Consider the following 21,483-nt stretch of genomic DNA (forward strand, 5'->3'; position numbering starts at 1 on the left):
ATGTTCTGTCTTCGGTGTCAATTGGCTCTGGTACTCATTTTGATCAAACCGCACTCATTCACATTTAAGAAATTTTACTGAAGAATTCCACATGCAACAACGGAATTATAATAATATTAGATGATGAGATATGCTGTCCATACATACCATGGCATGCAATAACGAAAGCTAAAGACCTAACACATTATCATTCGGTTTGTAATATTAAAAGTCTTGTAGAGTCCTTTTACAGGTTTTGGAAAACACAATCGGTATATGAGCTGTTACACTGTAGGATCATAAAGTTGGCAAACTTCGCAATAGAATTTCTTCTTAATAAACTGAACTTTTATTACAACGATATTGTAAACCTACTCAGTTTTGAATTTAATATTTCAACAACTGTGACTTGATGATATGTAGGTCAAAGTCAGTTTTCTGAAAGAAACCTTTGTCAGGAGTCGGGGTGATACTCAGTGAACCATCTTGACAAAGATGGTGCTGCAGAATATATGTATTCAAGACATCAAAGTAGGTGATCACTTCCTTGCTTTTCAGAAACACATCACATTGATTAGACAGTACAAAATCAAACACTTTTGTGTATCAAAATTTATTTATTTGGAGTCATGGTTTTCATAAAGTCTTTATTTCTTTTTGCACTACTTTAAAACTTGCCATTCAAGAACTAAATATATGATTGATCTGTACAAATGCAAAGGACACACAAGAAAATATTGCCCACTTCTCCTGGTAAAACAACAGACATAGGATCCAGCGTTCATTATCAAAGTTTGTTGGTTAAATAGGTCTGGCGCAATTCCTGTGGCAATTTCCAAATCATTTCTTTCAGTGATGTATTTACACATGTACTATAATAATGGAGTTTGGCATAGCTGTCATTGCAGAATCTATGTATGTTTTATGCAGCCATTTTCACAGCCTTCCTAGACTCACCAATTGTGGACATGACCCTGAATTTCAGATCATTAAATAATACGGTACTTTCAAAAAAGGCTAGAAGACTGCTGTACGCTTTACCAAACCTAGATTATAGAGTGGGGGACATGTACAGTGTTGACTTAATGGGTATCCACATTGAAAACTTAAAATAATTTCTTTTTCAGGTTAAGGTGGAGAACAAATGGTGTTGTCAGCATGTTGTCTTTGTAGCTGGGCTCAAAATAGAAGTATGATCCATCACTGTGTATTATTTTCACTGACAGTAATTATCTATCACTACTACACACACTGTATTACAATCTGCAGTGAATTCTGTACAGTAATGGCACCCTTTAACAGCAACAATTCCTCTTCATAGAGAGATGTAATTTGCAGAAAGGTACAATTCTGTTAACCTTAAGTTTCAACTTTAAAAAAATCTGTCCTTACTGGAAAGTGTCCTAAATTAGAGTGGTGTTCCTAAAGACGGATTTTTACTTTATACTCTGCTTCAATTGATGGTTAAAAAGTCATATATCCTCCCTGAATTATGTTTAGATTATTCCAACTTAAACCAAACTTCAAATATACACTAATGACAGAAGTCTTGTGACTTTGATGGTACCATACACACCACACAGGTCAATGTCACAGCCTGTGTCATTTGAGGTTCACTGCATAATGCACTAAACCCATCTGAAACTTAATTCTCTCTTTCTTCTAATCCCTATTTGACTTTTTTCATGTCAGCTTTCTTGATTAGGTAGTGGCTTGTGCCAGTCTTCAGGTGGAGATGTACGCAGTTCCCAGACTGGAGGGCGTTTCCTCTTTTCCTCTTGTCTCTGTGACTCTCTTTCCATCATTCTCTCCTGTGATGAACATTTCAATCAAGGATTAATCAAATTTCATTAGAAAGGAGCTTCAACAGCGAAAGCTTTGAGCAACTTTCCATGTTGTGTTACTTCTTGCTTAATTGTGATGGTAAGTTAAGCTACATAACAACATTTCCAAGGGTCTATTGGCCTGCTTGCAGCAGTTCCATAGCTCTCAACTTGACCTGGTGATCGTGGTTGGTCACCCAAAATTACGGGAGCAAGTTGAGGGCTACAGAACTATAGCAATTAGCCTGCAAACACGTTTTCACTTAATTACTAACTATTGGGAACATACTCTACCACAAACTAACAAACTTACCAGTTCATTAGCTTAAAAATAGCCAAAGAGAAAGTTGAAGAAAATTAATTCTGGTTTGTTGAAATCCACTTATGAAATTCTTTGTGTTGCTATTTATAAAACAGCAAATACTGAAGAACCATATGCTAGGCATGTTTGGTGAATCAAAGCCCACCTTTTCTTAAGTTCAAACCATAAAGTATTTCATCAAACGTAGTCTGAAAACAGGACTTGTAACCTCACAAGTTAGGGCAATTCTTATAACACATGCACCATTAACTCATGTATTTATTGCCATATGCAAACCTATTGGTGCTTTGTAAAATTTTTACCTGAGCTTCTTCATCACCCGTCCTCTCCCATATTTTACAAATTTCATAATCCAGTTTCATTTGATCACATTCTGGTGATTTTCCGTACACATAGAAGGAATGGATCCAGTTCCCTATTGCTGCAAACATGCAAAGATAGGAAAATTTGGTAAGTACTACATACAAATGTGTGTGACTGTGATGTAAACTGTGCAAGTTGCTTGAGAAACTCACTTTTGTTCTTTGAGAGAGCCACCTACCATTTGGACAGGCAAATTCACCACAAGCCAGCATGTGTTCAGTAACAAAATACACCGACTGATTGATGTGAACACAGGGGAGAATAGCTGCAGTGATGTTGCTGTGACTTTTTCCTGGCGGCCCCGTTTCCCCCTCTACTAGCCCTGCGTACCGTGCTGTGTGTTCCCAGAGTTATGCGGCCTCCCACCACAGCCCTGCTAACTCTCATAGACAAATCTGGCGGACACAGTCCAAACTACCATTTCTAATTATTCCGGCCGAAATCAGCTCAATTCCGCTCTATGCCTACCTGAATATCTCAATTGCTCGCAGACTGCAAAAAAATTTGCTCTTATGATGTCCCAAACCGTAAGTTTACCAGCGATTCACGGTGAAGGGTCCAGTGGCCAGTCATATCTTGCTAATGACTGGCCACTGGACCCTTGACCGCTTTACCGCTAAAACTAATGGTTTTGGGACATCATGAGAGAAATTTTTTACAGTCTGTAAACGATTGAGTTATTTAGGTACGCATAGAGTTGAAAAAAGCTGATTTCAGCCACAAATAGTAAGAAAAGGTAGTTTTCGTGCGTGGTCCAAATCGGGACCGCGTCCGCCAGATTTGCCCATGCGAGCAGGGCTGGATAACGCCAGGAACACACAGCACGGTACGCAAGGCTACCCCTCTACATAATATGTCATTGAAAATAGCAGGCTGGATCTGAGTTCTGCTGATCTGCTGGTTAACAGGATAGATCATTACAGCAAGATACCAGTAGGATCTGACATTATTCTGTTGTGATAGCAATACTATAGCAAAAGCTAGAGATGATTTAATGTACTTTTCACTCACATTTACAATCTGTGAATCGCCTCTTGTATATTGAGCAAGGTAGAATTTTCTGTAAAACAACAAGAATATAGATACAATGATCGTTAATAATCACTCTACTCTATGTATACATGATGTGTCTGAGTAACTACTAGTAATATTCAATTGGGATACAGTGGTCTAAAACCGGGGCTACTTGTAGTACTTTGTTTTACTTTAGGCCAAGGTTGTGACACATATGGCTTATGCCTGCTTCAGCAGGTCTGAATAACAGTATTGTAGCCTGATGCACTAGGCTAGAGCGTTGAGTGTAAAGATGGTAGAAATACTGTAGACTAGCATTAGCAGCTTTCCTTTAATGTGATTCAAGACAAATTTCACTTTGCTGCATGCCACAATGCCGTAAGGGACAGGTCAGTTTCTCCAGCTGGGGAGAGGGGGGGGAGGGGATTACTTTTTGCTGACATCAATAAGTGGCTGATCCCCTATTCAAACTTTTGAAAACAGGGTGACCCCCCCCCCCTGCGCAGGGCAAAAGTAAAACAAAAGGTGGAATATAAATCCATAAATATATATATATATATATATATATATATATATATATATATATATATATATATATATATATATATATATATATATATATATATATATATATATATGTATATATATGAAATTATTGTTTTATCAGTTGTAAGATAGGAACTTAAAAGTGTCAATTCTTAAGTTTGAATACAGTATTTTGAATGAGCTGTGAATGTATTCCACACTTTTATGCATAACCAGATGTCAAGAACTGTTGTGAGAAAAATGTGATGGTGAAATATTAGTGCATGCTGCTTTCTACTATTGAATTCTCATTGAGAAACAGAAGAGTATCAAGAACTTGTCATGCTTTTCATATGAACTGCAGATTTCATGATGATTAGTAAACTTTTCAAAACAGACTTTCAATTTACAGACATCAGATTATTTTTGACATATATCTCTGGTAAATTAAAGTACCGCGACCAAAGGGTGCACCAAAAAGTATTAAACATCCAGATATCTCTGATATATATCTGATATATGAAAGTCATGTGGCAAAAGGGCATGCTGGAAAATATGTTTGATATTTTAAAGTAATGCAACCAAAGGGCGTGCTGAAATATTCTAAACATGCATTTTAGGCAAGCAAGTATGAGCCAGTGTCAAAAAAATAAAAACACACTGGCCCCCTATTGGGCATTTAAAAAACATGGTGAGCCCTATAACCAAAGTCAATAACAGGGTGGACCCCCACCCCCCCCCCCCCCCCCCGAAGAAACTGATCAGTCCCTAAACCGTGCACATGTCGCCACTGGCATGCACTACACGAAACTCTGGGCCGAACAATGGTACAATGCACATAAGTTCAACTTCAAGCGCTTGTATTACGCCGGTGTATGTAGTGTACCACGTCGAGTGCCTTTGATTTACGATATACCTAAGTGTGGACCGCGATAAATACTGTATCTGGTTAAAAGAAACAAACATCTGCCGTACCGTGTGCTTTGCGTGTTTTTCACTGGAAGCCTCCATTTTGAATCTCGTGTTTTCTCGTCAAGGACTGACTTCCGGGTCGACGCGTCATCGTATTACATTTCCAAATCGTCCAGGAACTCGTAACTCGGACAAATACTGGCCAAAATTTGGCTGTACCATCAATTGACAGAAGTCTCAAAGGTACTTCTTGGTGAGTTTGTAACTTCCTCTATTCATTCTAGCGTTAAGAGTAAATGAATAGCCATAAATATGAACAAGTTAGATTTTTTGAGTCAAGTGTTTACGTGTACACTTTGCGAGACTCGGTCACTTTTAAAATGTACACTTTGGACTTTCGATTCTTCTTTTCTTTTTTTCTATGTAGTTTCAATATGTCCAACTTGTTATTGTTCACCAGTTAGTATTGACGCCAGTTTTGACATTATCATGTCAGTGTTCCGGAACATTTACTGTACACCGTGTTCAGTCATCTCATCAAATTTTGAGACCAGACGACACAAAACTCTTTCAAACGATGAACTGAATTAACAACTGCCACTATCTTCGAAAATTCCATCGCAGATGATGGAAGTCCTTTCATCCTATGTAAATGAAGTTAAAATAAAACTTTAATACATCGATTCTTGCTGTCAAAACTACAGCTTAATGGTCTGGGATGGTATGGAAATCTGTATGCTGAGGATGAGTTTTATTAGTACCTTAACACCCAGTAGAGAGGACTCTCTCAGAGAGTCTCTGTCCTGTCTGTGGTTGGTGAACTTGAAGCAGAAAGTAATTCCATGGGGAGTGAACTATAGCAGCAAGGGGAGGGGTCCAGGAAAGATGGGACTTAAGTAGCAATTACCAATAGTACTGAACAACGACATTTTTCAAAGCAAGAAAGCCCTCAAATATTGTAGTCATCTATACTTGTTGAGCCAACACCTGTGTAGCATTCGGGACCCAGCAATCAACCCAGTCCAACTGTGACATTCTCAAAGTCATCTGTTTTCTCCAAAAATCTCATACAATGCGTTAATATCACAGGCCCTCATTAGGCATCACATAAAAGTATTAATATTGTGGAAAAATTGAACAGCTCTATTTCTCTTTGTTAACATGCCATACCATGTAATGACCGGTCAACACAACAAGTGAAAAAATAAGTTAAATTGTACCAGCATATTTTAATAATCATTCAAAATTAAAAATCATATAAAAACCTTTTTATGACAGTCACTCACATGTTTGTGACCTCCTTCGGCTTACTCATGTTGAATTTTCTTGAAATTATTACTTTTCTCTTTGACATTTTCGCAAGAAATAAAAAAATGTTCATTGAAAAAACATTAAATAACTTCGAAGTAAATTGTATGATTAATTTATACTAAACATGAAAACCCCTAAATATTTACACTGATACTTGTGATGTATAAAAAATGTTTACTCTAAGGTACGTGTAGTATGTGTCTCGAAATTGAAAGACTTTATTAAACTTTTGTTCAAACTTTCAATATAAGGGAACTCTAAACCATTCCTTTTCGAAATCAAGAATAAAAATAGGGACTCATTATACAACTTTCAATACCAGAGAAACAAATTTCCTGATATTTTGGGAAAAAATTACATTTTTGATTTATAGTGACAATTTTATTTACTCCATGTGCTTCAAAATGAGCCCCCATAAGTAGTAGAACTAGATTAGGCCAAAAAAAAAGAGAAATGTTTCTGGTCAGGTCTTTCTTTAAAAAATGGTGCGGCGACGCGCATTTTATTTTATTTTATTTTATTTTTTTTCCCCTCAAGGGAGGGAGGAGGGTCTGTTTTATAGTTTTATCAATATAGTCACATATATACTGTTCATGTAGTCACTGATCATGCCCCCCAAAGAATTTTCTCTTTCTCTTCAGCCATTTTGGTTTGGTGTCAGCCACGGCCGCCGGTCACAAACAGAAAAAAAAGGGTGACGCGCTGTTGTTCAAGTGACGCGCGCGCTGACCAGAAACATTTCTTTTTCTTTTTTTGGCCTTAGAGAAGTATTGTAAAAGTTTCAGAGTCCAAATATCTGTCCCTGAGGCACATTCTACCTAAATGCCTGCCCCATTAAAATCAAGCTTGGTGTTTTATGACCCGCACCAAGTGTTTGGGTGTGGTTGTAGAAATTGTGTCACCTGACCAACCAGAAACCATTCAACCAACATGTAGTAGGGTCAAAGAGAGAAAGGCCATATTTTATGTTCAACTTTATACTTATTTTGAATGGTTTGCACTTAAAAAGGCTAAAGCTTAAGGTAATGTACATATCTTTAAATTGATACATGCAGTCTTAACCCTTGCCAATATATTGCTAAAGGAAATACTGGTATGAACCATACCTTCTTACAATCTATACGATAAGGTAAAATAAGAACCCAATAACTTATGTAAATTTACCAGTTCATACCTGTAATGAAAGAATTACTGCTTCCCGACAAAAAAAAATTGTTGAAGATGTTCACGTATACATGCAGTTGAACTCCTATTTTCCCATTCAAATTTTATTGTTCTCTTTACATTTTGTCAAAAAGCGAGTATTGTGATAGCAACCAGTATAGTTATTTTTCTTGCCAAAGTTATTGTTGTCAGGAGAGCACTACACTTATTTGAATCACTGTTTTTGCTACCAATACATGTATTTCACATGGTACTTTGTATTTGCTGGATAGCTTTTACCTGTCTCTAAGGAGAAAAAACAGTCATTCTACAGACGGTTGGCTCTGCTGGTGTGTGCTTTGCATTCCATGCTGTATACTTGGCAAATATACGTTGACCCAGTATTCAACAACAATGACATGGACAAGAGTTTCTGAACCTCATTATCAAAAAAGTTGAAGCACTTTTCGAATAGTTTCGAAGAGTGTATGATAAGTACATGTATACCACCTTTTAACCCTTTCACCACAATGGTTTAGCCAAAACCCATTGTTATCAATGATGATTGTGGACCTGTTTACTGGGAATGGGGGTAAATAAGATAAAAATAGTTTTCAATACTATAATACTAGTTAATTCGTAGTACTGAATACTACTATTATACCGTAATACTGGTTAGTTCATACCTTCTGACAGATAACCCAGGTGCACAGTAGATTCCAAGGTCTGGTAAGATATGCATTCAGAGAATGAGAATAGTATAGAAAGAGGATTGTTCTCCAGAAACATAAACGATTATATATAAAAGACCTTAGATACAATTACTTTTATTAGCCGTCACAATAATATGATATTAAATTATTGTGACACTTTGAACTCATTTCAAAATTTTTATTTTATTGCAGCACATTTTACTTAAAGATTTTAAATAAGTATCACCATAAACATAGTCTTTTATATACTATATAGCCACAACTATTTGTACCTGTTGGTAGCAACAGGGTCAGAGTTATATTCTATCACAGACAGTATGGTTCTATCCAGGTGAGAAAGTTTACCATGTAAGATGTGTCAGGTACCCATTAAAAAGTCTCTTTAATCATTTCAATCATTACTGGACAAATCACAGGCAATTACAAGCGGTTGGCTCAAATACAAACACCGTGTCTTGTCATTGGTTGTTATGATAGAACAGCAGTCATTGTTATGATATGACAATGGGTTTTATGACCTGCCCGTTACTTTGCTTTGTTGTTATCAGACCAGAGGGAAAAAATGACGTACATTAGAAGAGTATACATCTCAGGGAAAGAATTGAAAAGCCCTCAGCACCCTGTGCTTTTTTCAACTAGAAGTGAAATATTAATTATTTCAATATTATTCATAAGGATAGGATTTGGCATGTCAGTGCTAGTATGATGGAAGGAGAAACTTAAGGTGGAAGCAAAGTAATATCAGCAATGTTCATAGCAATATTACAGTTTTCTTTTCTCACGTGGTAACTTTCCATATTATTGACCTCAATTCGTGGCATGTGGCTATTTTGACCAATGAATGTCGGTCTGGTGCATAATTCCTCACCTCATCAGCATGACGAGTTTAATGGATGTGAATTCACCTTCTACAAATGATGTAACTGATCCTCAGTCTTGTTCTTGTATTGAATTTAAAAAGCAAATGACCATGGAAGCTTTCAGCGTGTCTACTACTGATAAAAAACTTGAAAAGGAAAATCACCCATGATGCATTTCTCTCTTCTTAAACCCAGACATTGAATTATGCAGACTGACTGTACTTTTACTTGTGTCCTTATATGGGAGCCAGCTTCTGCTTAAAGCTGGTTTACATTAAAACTAAATATAAAGAAAACAAATTTCTTTTAGCGCCTGGTGGAGTGCATGCCTTTTTAGGGTCACATAGTCATGCTAACCTCGATTAGGAAATGTTTGCTCAGAAATTCTAAAAGCTGCCCTTTGGCAACTAACCAAAACTGACAGAATATCTGTTTTAGAAATTCTGTGAGAAGAAAAATACACAAATTAGTATGATGACCATGAAAATATTGTCCTACTAAACATTTTTATAGCTCACTATTTTCAATGGTTACACATTAGAAATAAAGATTCTGTCACAATGTCTTCCCTACATGTTTAAACGCTAAAAGCAAGGAGTCCATTGTATTTCTGAAGGGGATTTAGTTGAGTGAATAAACTAGCCACCATTTAGACAGCAACATAAGACACTTACAGAAAGAACTGGCCATAATAGCAGTTATGTAACTACTGTAATACGGTAATACTTTTTGCTATATTGGTTACCTTCATCACAGGTTGACTCAAGTAAAATCTATGTTTTGTAGAAAAAACATCCATTTTAGTTACCAGCATTCTGCTTGAATATGAATGTCTTCGTGATTAGACTTTTGCAAAATAAAGTGCTGTCTCTGCTTTCAACTAGTGAACCTACATTTATAAAAGTTTTTGATGGACTTATCATCAAAGTATACAATGCAAAGTTCACCATATTCATGGATATTTGTCACTGCAGTGTGACAGAAAGTTGAAAATTATTGAAAGTTCAACTTGTAGAGAGGATGTGACTCAGACACACTGAAGTAAAGTTGGTCGTGCCTTTCTTCACTCTTGGTCAAAACACTTTGAATGAATTGCATGCTTTGTTTTACCATTATTAGATTTTCAATTACAATTGGCAGATTGTTGATTTAACTGAAAAGACAGGGAAAGGTTTAAATTAGCTGCGCTTTAAATTAGTGAATAGATAGACTTAGCTAAATTTTCTAAAAACGGATACTAGTTACTGTACATGTAAAAAGAAGTGTTTGACAGAGGCTAATAGTAAGGTAAAGAGTACATGCATTTCAATGTACAGATTGTAGGACTCACAGTGTATTTTTCATTTCTGTATGTATGCTGTAAAGCATGGAAATTAACTGCAGTTCTTAGATGGGTACAATAATATTGCACTTGCAAACCATAATGCATGAAAAAGTTACAAAGTTACAAAACCCCAAGAAGGAACTGATAAGTTACACAAATAAAGTTATTAATTTATTTGTAATGTAGTTTTGGTAAAGCCTGAGGTATCTGTGGATCGGGATTGTTTGGTTATTTGTGTCCACCACATTGGTGAGCATTTTATCAGATTTGAAAATTGCCTATTTAGTGAGCTTCCTTTTTGCTGCAACTCAATATTTTTTTTTCACTGTTTTCTTTTAAGCTGATGGTATGGTAGGAGTGCCAATCTGCGTTCATGGCTGGGCCATGGTGTGATGGACCCAGTGTACTCGTTGATCGAAGAAGAAATCACACAGGAGAGTGACAACACTTTACCAGAGCAAGCCTTGCAGGCAGACTTAGACTCTTTCGATGTACTGGTTGCCTACGACACTGATATACAACGTTGGCACAGACGTCGGAGACAAAGCAGCAGCTCAGGAGATTCAGACACTGTATTGAATTCAAATATTCCGCATAGGAATCAGAAAATTCCACAAGCAGAGATTACACTTGTGGAAAATTGTAGCAGTTCTGTAAGCAGTGATCATTTTAAGGAACCAAAGTCTGAGGAAACTTCAAGTGAAGCCGAGATAACTTCAAAGCACTTTGCTAGAAAAGTTCCTTCATCTCAACTTGAGAAAGTTGCTGAAAATTCAATCTCATTGATAAGAGAAGTTCAAAAGAGAACTCCCAACAAAACTGACATTTCAGGCTCTCTGACCTCCATTGACCCCAATAGTGTTGAGGTCAAAGGTCATATGTCAGAGGCCAGCAACCATACAGATAGTGATTCTGTGGTGAGTGGTAGTGGTGGTGAGGGTGGTTCTTTAGGTGTTTACCCAGGGTTTGCGGTTGGCAGAGGTCCTGATTCCCCTTCAGCTCACAGTCACACCAGCAGTACCAGCAGGAGTTCAACTTTTGGGTTTGTAAACTACAACCAGCCAGACAGCCAGCCAGTGCACTTTGACACCAGCTATTTCCCCCAGCGAGACCTTCATCACTTGGCGGAAGAGGTTAGAAGGAGATTGTCAGTAGAGAATGTGCGGCGAAGCTCTGTTGGTTCGGTAGGTAGTGGTGACGGTGTTTCTTTGGATAGTGCTAGAAACGGTGAGAGAAATCCACAGGGTAGGAGGGACAGTCGTGACAGCGCAGTTTTCCAACCCATTGCACTTCCAATCACAGAGGAGGGCGTGAGTGATATCACTTTAGACGGTGAACCGGTGGAACAGGTGATACCAAGGGACCACAGGCAACAAGCAGCTAGGTCAACAGGAGAACCTAAAAAGCAAAGCGTTGAGGAACTTACACAAGAACTCAGTGACTTGGAGAAGGAGATCAAACGTCTGGTTGTAGACTTGTCAGTCACTGAAACTGCATCTAGGGAAACCGAAATCAACCTTGAAATAGGTGGGGTTGAAACAGGTGACAGGGAAAATAACAGTACTGCAAAACAACATGGAAGCTGTTGTAGAATCACCAGGACAACACAACCTCAGTAGTAAACTCAATGGTAAGATATTATTTATTTATATATTTATTTATTTACTTATGTATTTAGTTATTTATTTTATTGACTAAAATTATTTATTATTTTTCACCCAGACCCCCTTGCATTCCTCTCAGCTGTGAAACCTCACTTACCCGTGATCTTCCCTATGATTAGAAAGTTTTTTTCAGGAAGTATTTTTCAACATGTTATATCCCACAACAGTCTTGAAAACAAAAAATGATGTAGTGTAGGGAGACAAGTATTTGTCTTCTACAGAAAAGGCAATCAAAATTGTTAGAGATATATTTTTCAATGTTTCTACATAAAGCAAGGCACAGGACAATGTGTGCTAAATTCTGTGACCATCCCCAAACCTATATTTATCAATATTACAGAAGAAGGGGTAAATAAAAGACTGGGAATATTTCTAGTTGACTTACTGACTCTGAAGACTGGAAATAAAATGATAACATGGGTTTGTATAGAATTTATCACTTTTCAGAATTGCAGTGCTATAAAAACATTGAGTTCATTCAAAATATGGCAAATTTCAGTTCACAAAAATCCAGAGGCTACTACTAAGGATGATCACGGTCAATGAGATCATGAATTTTGAAATGACCTTGATCTATTCTGTGGAATATCCATTAATTTTAATATGTGAAGTGAATGGCCCAGCTCATCAATGCCAGATTGATTGATAGTGCAGACACAGATGTACCCATTGATGGTATTTTAGAAATACGTGTATCGTCTATTGATTGATGACAACATTGCTAGGTGGGCCTTTCAGCTGGAGATTTGGCCAACAGCTTGGTAAATATTTAACCTGTGGTCAGGCACCTGTTCTGTGAAAGCACTCAGATTTGAGTGTCAGCAGAGATCATCTGATCAGTATTTCCATGTTTTAATATGTTATATGCTGTGTTAAGGTAAGGTAATGATGCAATAGCAACAGGGATTACTATTGGTGTGAAACTTGCACATAAATTTAGATGCCAGCACTGGTAGTGACTCACCATAGTACTGTAGTAGACGAATATTAATTGTATTCAGTCATATGTGTGTGCGTGTCTGCACAAAAACAGAGTTTCTCTTTCCAGACTGCTTCAAGCACAGCTTGATGTTGTTGTTGATTCGGGAAGGATGTCCAAATTGGTGTAAATTATTTTAGGAGATACTGGTGCTGTTGGTCCTTTCATTTTACCAATACCCAGGATAAAAATAACAAATTTTTCAAAGAAGATAATTTGTGTATGTACCAGTACCATTGCATGCACATCTCCTTTGTTGACCCAATTTCTAAGGCTCTGAGGCAATATTGTCGAATATAGTTTTGATGATATGCGGGTGTGACGGTGTCTATATCTGGGAAACATGATTTGTTATGGTTTGTGTCAAAGAGTATACATGACCTTTCTTTGTACTGATGAGAGTTTCCAGTCTGAGTACTGCAAGATGGCTGTGGGTTATCTGTGGAAGGGCTGTGTAAACAGAACTGTCCTGTATAAGGTCGGAGTGTACATTACAGCAACAGGTCTACAAACCCCTGCTGAACCAGAGATGAAGAATTTAAATTGAGCTGTGGATCATTAATTTAATTCTTCCCATAAATTGACCATCTTCTCTTCACTGTGGCAATTAAATTTTTATGGAACATCCACCGCAGACATTGTTTTTATTGTGAATTTGCATTTGATTGAATGTTTTTATCAGAGGTCAAAGAACTAAGGTAACAATCAATAGTGATTACATAAAAGAGTTCAGAGATAGTGCATTTTGCAGGACCAGAATGGAGGCATTGGAGTCTACTGAAAACCAAGGCATTGTGTCTTACATATTTTGTGTGTTCATGTTGCTGAGATTTTGAAATGAAGATATCCTTTTCATGGGATTTCACTTGTCATTTGTCCTGTACCGTGGACAGCTTTGAGTTCTAAATCTAGCACTGTACAGAAAGAAGATCTTTTTGTTCGTCAACGTCGACTGCCTGTATAGAACATGATAGGAGATATCTCATGGATCAAAGGTCTTGCTTATGATTAAAAGGAACATTGGTGGATAAAATTAGCAAAAAGCATAGCTTTTTGACCTTCTTTCTAAGTGTTCTTATTTTTTTCTTTCATTTATTTTCTAGGTACTGAAGGTGACATACACAGCGACAGTGGTGGCCCTGAATCGCTTGATGTGTACAAGAATGCGAATGTAGACATTTCAAAACTGGTACACTCTGTCATTGCAGGTAAAGTATCCATGTTTTGGGAATGGAATTCAATTCATTATGCAGTATATCAAATACTCCCCTGTGAATTATGATATGTTTATTAACACACATACCAGTAAATGTATTTAGTCATTATGTACATATATAGATATATAACACATTTTTGTGCTCTTATTGCCTGGTGAAAATAACATTTTAAACTCCAACTTTCTGTGTCCTTGTTCTCATGTTGATGTATTGTACATTGTTAAAGTTCATGTTCAGTATTAATTGAAAGCACAGAATAGAGAATCTTGGCCTCACTGGAGCTTTGTAAAGACAATTTATTACATTCTATGTGATCAAGATAATCTATAACGAATAGCACTTCTTTATGTAAAATATTTGTTACTGACTTTGATATTGCATGGTTTGTGAACGTTGCACAATTATTACTTGCAAGATGAACTTTTGAATAAAATGGCTGGTGTTTATTCAGACTGCAAACCAATGCATAGTGCATCCAACAAATTATACAGCCTGTGCTGAGTCTTACTAAGGATGAGACTGATTGCCACCAACCTAGCCCAAAATACGGCCATTTTGAAGATCATATCGGAAGGAATAGAAACTGTATAGAATAAGTCCTTTAGCGTACCTAAATACACAACAACATATAGGACAGTCTAGAAACATGTATTTGACAGTGAGAATGATCAGTTGTTTATCTCATTGAAATAGTCAAATTTATCAGGACATCAAAATATTTAACTCTACCAGTACTCTAACTCTATCTCAGCAATGAACAAAAGTGCATTCACCCCACCAATTTATTTCCCAATACTGGTATATGATATCTTTTTTTGTGTTTTTCTAAAGATGAACATGGAAATTTCCTTTGAAAATATTTCACATTTTTCAACATTTTACTCAATCAGTGCCCCACATTAAACTTAACATCAGTAGTTACAGTAATTTTGTCATGTGTACTGAAAAATTCATTTCAAATAAAGGTATCTCATACTCTTATTTTAGTGACAAAAAATGCTGTGAATTAATTCAATGGAAACACATTAGTTTTTGTGTATCAGCCAAGGCATAATTTTACCGAATAAGTTCTACATGTACATCACATTGCTATGTTGAGTAGTTTCAGTGTTCAATATTTAATTCTTGGAATGTGACAGACTGTCATATGGTCTTTGACACCAACTGAACTCTGCATGAAAAGCTATTCATAAAGCACTAGCAAGATGAATACACTAACATCAAAAGGTAATGATTAGAGGAACAGAAATATGCCACAAATATTCCTTTCAAAAACAATGTTTAAATTCACACATTAGTAACATTTCCCACCCAGCAGCGTCCAAATCCTCAGTAAAAATTTTAACATTGTGAATTTTACCACAGTTACTTGAATTAAGACTGAAATAGAAGTGTGCCTTTCTGTCGCCTATGTGTACAATGTGTACGTGGCTGGCAGTTGTACAGGATTAGTATGACAAGAAGATAATCCATCAACAGATGATGACACTTGGATTGGACGATATAAAAATCATGCTTTTCCATATTATGTCTTTTCTAAATTTAGCTCACACCATCTTTCTAATATAAATGCGACAACTGAGTGAATGGAATCATCCTGGCTCATGAAAGATTGGCCTCTCTGAAATATTGCTGTGTTCCAATCAAAGATTTATAAGTGCAGTTTACTCTTTATACATGTCAAATGTTTAGCTGACATAGAAAGAAAAAAGAGCTGATATATTTAAACTTTAATTCCAATGTAACCTTCCAGTTTAAATGTTGGTTTCCAACATCTACATTACTAATAACAAAGTAAAATTTCGATGTCTATATTGTTATGAGATTTTTTCAGTTTTTAATCCATAACTCAGTATGTAATTTTCATTTGTGAATGAATACACATAAATATGTATTCACATGAGGCATTTATATCACCTAAGTGTTCCAAGTGCAGATATTCAGTGAAGGTAGTTTATTCCCAATCCACAGTCTATGTAGGACTTGAAAGCTCCTTAAATTTTAGTACTTTTTTAACAGTTATGCCTCAAAATTGGTTTCCATCCACCTCAGGACTGTTGTCTTACTGATTTATATGAAATACAAGTTTGCCACAACACAATAACCAGATTGACACTTATCTAATTTTTTTCCATTTCTTGTAAATGATGGTAAAACTGTCATCAGTCGGTTTAACCACAGACCCTCTATGGCATTTTGAAAGAACTAAACTTGCAAGGTAAACCTCAGTGAGATTCAAATTCCAAGCACAAAAACTAAACTCAGAAGAAAATGAGAGAACTGGAAAGATTGTTGTAGTAATGTCATTGTCACTCATTTCCAAAGCAAATCACTGTTTCAGGACAACAAAACTTGCAAGCTTGAAAAAGGATTCATATTATAAGATCATGTCATAACCGTTTGCTAGGGTATAAATAGTAAATGCTTGAGAAAATGGAGAAATATATGTATGCAGCAGATTGGTTGGGTGCCCTATTCCCATTAGTCCTATCCAGAATCTGTAATTTATACCAGTATAATTCTTTCTAATTATCTCCTTTCTCGCAAATTTTGATAGGAAAATGTTTGAGGATCTTAAGAAAATTTGCTGAAAAATATGCATGCAGCCTCAGAATGAATTTTGTGGGATGTCCCTATCCGGAACATGTAATCTATGTCAGAAAAATTCTTTCTAATTTTCTCCTTTCTCATGTATTTGTCATCTGAAAGGTATACTCTGACTACATGTCACTACAATTTCCGTCAACCTGACTAACAGCTGTCATTTTCTCTGTTCTATAAATACTCCCCAATTTTTCTATATGATGCTTACATTTAAGACACCATGAGATCTGGCGATAGTAGTCAGAGAGAAGAGCGCCCTCTATCAGCAGGGGCGACCAATGACACTCTGCAAGCCCTAGCTCGTACATCAGGATCATTAGCATTGCAACAGTCTTCCATAGGTAACAAAGCCACACTTTTCAATTAATTTCCGTCACATTGTCTCTCCTATCTCTTCTAAACTGCTCTGTACTGTCACTAACATCATTGGATATTTCGGATAGAAATTTGCCATGTGTGATCTTTAGTAGTTAAGTGCACGTGTGCATGCATTCATTGTAGGGTAGAACAGCCACACTGACATTCTTGTCAACATCAAGCACATTTTGTAGCCAACACACCTTATCATTCAGTCAAATGGACTTCATTCTGTCAAAAGGAACATCTGTTTGACGTTCAAGGAATGCATTGGCCAAGAGGTAATAAATACTGTACAGTAGAAGGGTGTACACCTTCATTGATGAATCAATACCGCAGACCTGGTATCACCACACAAATACCTTTCAAAGGTCAAAAAAAAGATAGCAATGCTAAGTTTTCCATCCAATTACATAACTGTCAGCTTTCATGTTGTTTTGTAGTGGTGCTCTTTCATAACAGTGAACTACTTCACACACATAAAATGAATAGTTTCAATTTCCTTGTGAAAGTGCGTTGTCTCTGTCACGAATTTCGCTTGACTGTTTGCTCACATGTTGTCTGATCACCATGATTTCATCAGAGCTTGATACTAGCCAGCCAGGTGGATAATTCTTGCCTAATAGGATGAGGTGTGTGGAAAATGTTATGGGTACCAGTGTGATTAAAAAAAAATAGCATGTTATGTACAGTAGTAATGGTTCAACTCCGGAATAAAAAAGGACGCACTGTGTTCCACAGACTCAGTATGTCCAGAATATCTTGGATGGTGGTACAAACAAACTCATGTGTACAAATACATATGGAAATACATGGATTTGTTTGTACTGTGGTCCATTTGAATTCCGGGTTTAACCTATTAGGTGTGCATGCTTTGTAAAATAAAACTGCTTGTACATTGAATACTGTGTGTTGTAGCGGTTCTATTGCTGGGTTGCCTTGAAGGGGAGTAGCATTGCAAAATAATCTATCATTTACAGGTTCAGTACAACAGAGCTCCTCAAAGCATGGTACAGCTCCTTGCCCAATCAATATTTCCATCAGAGATGAACTCCAAATGTGTTGTAATATCCTATCATGAATACGGAGCAACTTTGCAAAGTAATCCTCGAGTGATGATACAAACTTTCTGTCATTGTTTAATTTAGGCACAGTTATGAACATTTCTTATTTATTTTCAATTCTTTAATCAGGTGTTATGCTTGTTAAAATGTTAGAGGGAACAACAAGGTGGTGGCATATCACAGCTTTGCCATATTTGTTCTACTTTTCGGAAATTTAAAAAATATCCAACACAAAAGTGTTGCATAAAATCCTACATGTTTTCCGTTCAACTGAAAACTCCATTCCAGACTACCATGGAATGTCTTTTTCAAGATGATAGAACGTACACGACCAAAATCAAACCCCTGTCAAAAAAATCTAATTAGATTTCTGTGGGACTTCGTCCTGTAGGATTCCTGTGTGATATTTTTGTTAGGGATCTAAAGGATGACCAGGGTCACTACAATGCACATTTCTTTGCAAACAAGTTAAATTTAATGTTAAAAACAAATCGAATGAAAATGAAAACTGAAAGTTCCAAGATAGTTGATACTGAAAAGGAAACAGAATTTTTTGATAAAAGTACAAACTACAGCTGTTATCCTTGGACAAGATTTTCAAAACTAAGTGAAAATGTTTGTTAAAATTCATATCACTATATTTCTTCCGTTGTCAGTGAAATTACCGTCAGCTTGTGGCTTGCCAGTGTAGGCTTGCCGGCACAGAGTCTGTCAATCCTATGCAGATTACAGTTCATGTCTTTGTAGCACATCGCTTGGCACAGTAACACGACATCACTCTGCCCAAAGGCTATATTGTTGCCAGTCTGTCAATAGCCCGTGGTGTAGAAAACATAACCTTTGCAAATGAAAATCATGCCTGTTTTTTATGGAATTCATATAGTTTTGCATGGATAAATATGAGTAATAAGAATAATAAGAGAAGCCATTACCTAGATTAATTTCACGATTTCTAAATTAATTTTACAATATTTATGGTAATTTATTAGATGTGATATACGAGATATTTGAGATATGGATTGGCATGGTGTTTTTGAAGTTTTGTTGTCATAGTCCATAGCATTAATGATTAATGAGATTTTCATTTAAATATTGCTGAATAAGAAAATATGCCAATGTCGATGGTGCAGAAAATGTTGAATTGAAATCAGCAGCTTTTGTTCACCAAGAATACCATGCAGAATTTATACTAGTTGGTTGAAATATCAAATATGAGCGATGGTCATTGGCACCTTTTTGATGCACAGTTGCTGTGAAAAATTTGCTAGTTAAGGTAGAATGTGCCTCGGGGACAGATGTTCAAGACTTTCAAATTTTTATACTTTTTCAGTCTACCACTTGTTGGGGCTCATTTTGAAGCTCGTGAAGTAACTAAAGGTTTCACTGGCTTTTGTGAAAATCAAAAACTGTATTTCTTCTCAGTGAGTTAACACAGGGATTGTGGCCATTTTGAATTTCAAGTATCGGTAAATATTAGGTAATTTACCCCTCCACTACCAAATTTTGCACAGTGAGCCCCCATTTCTATTCCCAATTTCAGAAATTAATGATTTAAAATTTCCTTTGAGAAAGTTAGAGCAAAAGTTTAAAGTCTTTCAATTTCGAGGTGCATACTACCTTAAACGACAGGTTTGAGGTTGTGTTCAAAGTTTCGAAGATACTAGAAAACAGTCAGTGACAGCCTATTTACAATTCTAATTGTCTTGTTGTATATGTTCTCCAGGTAACCCAAACATCAAACCAGCCACTGCTGAACAGATCGCCGTGGTCATCGCCAATGCAGAGAGAGAGTACAGGGAGAAAAAACAACAACAACGACAGTCACTGCAAGGACAGGAACCACAACAGCAGCAGCTGATAGGAGACACACAGACAGTGGCTGAAGCTGATAGCAGGACAAGCAATAATGAGGTACCATTTTGAGAAAAAACTGGCCTCTGTATGAAATAACTTTTATTAAATATATTCTCAAGTCAGCTATGAGAAAATTTGTATTCCGCAGAAAACCTCATTTTGTGAAAGACTCACCAGTCATCCTAGAGCACCATAGTGAAGACCAGTGATAGTGTATCCATCAACAAATGATTAGATGAAAATGTTCCACACTGTGAAATTGTTGTAGACTCCCTATACAGCTGTATAACAAACATTGTGAGAAACTGTCCCACCGTTGGTACCAAAAGTGATAGCAATCTCGATGCTGCATGAAAGATTGTTACATACACTTGCTACAAGCAACAAAAAGTTAAAATGGAAAGAAAGCAAAATTGCACACATTGCTTCACAATATCATCTCTCAATATTATCTTTGCATGTAACCCTCATTTACCCGACTCGCTGTGCTTTCAAGACATGCAGTTGTAGTAACATGCCAATTTCCAGTCCATACCATTAATAGTTACCATTATTCATACAACCGTTCTGTTCACAGTTGGTCGGTAGTGTCCATGAGCCGCCAACCAAATTACCTGCACCGGAATCATTCAGACCTTTACAGATGCAACACGACGTCTCTCCAGGGAAAGGGGTTTTATCAACAAATGCAGCCAGCAACAAGATGATGCAGACACCATCAAAATCACAGCTTGAAGCAAGTAACCAGAACAATCCGACCAAGGAGGAAGGGCAAGCAAGTGGACGGACGACGCCAAAAGCAGCCCCTGCCACCATGAAACCAACACCAACAACGTTAATTGGTCAGAACACTGGGCTTGCTGTCATGTCCGCCATGGGATCAAGGTTTCAACAACATGAGGAGAGTAGCGGTGCTCTCTACCGCAGTCCTGTCGAATCCATCATTGCGACAAAGAGCGTCAAAGACAGTATAATCAGTGGAGGTAAAGATTCTACTGAAAAGTCTTCCAAGAAGTCGAAAAAGTCTCACAAGAAACGCCTCAAATCCACGGAGATCACCAATCTTAATCAGGCTTTAGAAACTATGTCCAATACCAGCGATGCTGGCAGCCAGGTAGGGTCAACTGCGCCCTCTAGAGATAGCAGTATTGCAGGCAGTGCCCCTCACTCACCCAAGTCAGACAGCAAATCTCGGTCAGGGTCATTCTTCAGTTCGATTTTCTCATGGCGAGGGAACAAAGAAGAGGGGCAGTATCCAATGAGTCTTCCACAAAATGAAGCAGACAGACTATCAGCCGGAGACAGTGAGAGTAGTGAGAGACACCCAGTAGTGTCAGTAATGGATGGCAACCAGAAGTACCACACAATGAAAGCCACAGTGATTCAGGAATCGATCTGAACCAAGCCAACACTCCAGACCACTCTGAAACCAGCTCTCACCCAGGTGATGGTGCT

At 37.1% G+C, this 21,483-nt stretch overlaps 2 protein-coding genes across 4 annotated transcripts; one reads left to right on the top strand and one right to left on the bottom strand.

Annotated features, from left to right (window-relative positions):
* Window positions 1-573: 573 nt before the first annotated feature.
* On the bottom strand, window positions 574-5,149 carry LOC139144928 (synaptic plasticity regulator PANTS-like). The gene is made up of 4 exons (XM_070715760.1): window positions 5,002-5,149; window positions 3,499-3,547; window positions 2,427-2,545; window positions 574-1,790 (listed from the first exon to the last, which is right to left on the bottom strand). The coding sequence occupies exons 1-4, from the start codon at window positions 5,035-5,037 to the stop codon at window positions 1,668-1,670; spliced, it is 327 nt and encodes a 108-aa protein (XP_070571861.1). The 5' UTR covers window positions 5,038-5,149; the 3' UTR covers window positions 574-1,667.
* On the top strand, window positions 5,060-21,427 carry LOC139144927 (pinin-like). 3 transcript variants are annotated; one of them, XM_070715757.1, is made up of 6 exons: window positions 5,060-5,191; window positions 10,630-11,919; window positions 14,036-14,140; window positions 16,969-17,094; window positions 19,898-20,085; window positions 20,606-21,427. In XM_070715757.1, exons 2-6 carry the CDS (start codon window positions 11,865-11,867, stop codon window positions 21,425-21,427), a joined length of 1,296 nt encoding a protein of 431 aa, XP_070571858.1. In that variant the 5' UTR covers window positions 5,060-5,191; window positions 10,630-11,864. The 3 variants fall into 3 exon arrangements, with proteins under 3 accessions (XP_070571858.1, XP_070571859.1, XP_070571860.1); XM_070715758.1 differs by lacking the exon at window positions 16,969-17,094; XM_070715759.1 differs by lacking the exons at window positions 5,060-5,191; window positions 10,630-11,919 and adding an exon at window positions 12,719-12,830.
* Window positions 21,428-21,483: the final 56 nt, after the last annotated feature.

Source organism: Ptychodera flava, chromosome 12, assembly GCF_041260155.1.
Source record: "Ptychodera flava strain L36383 chromosome 12, AS_Pfla_20210202, whole genome shotgun sequence".
Taxonomy (NCBI): Eukaryota; Metazoa; Hemichordata; class Enteropneusta; family Ptychoderidae; genus Ptychodera; species Ptychodera flava.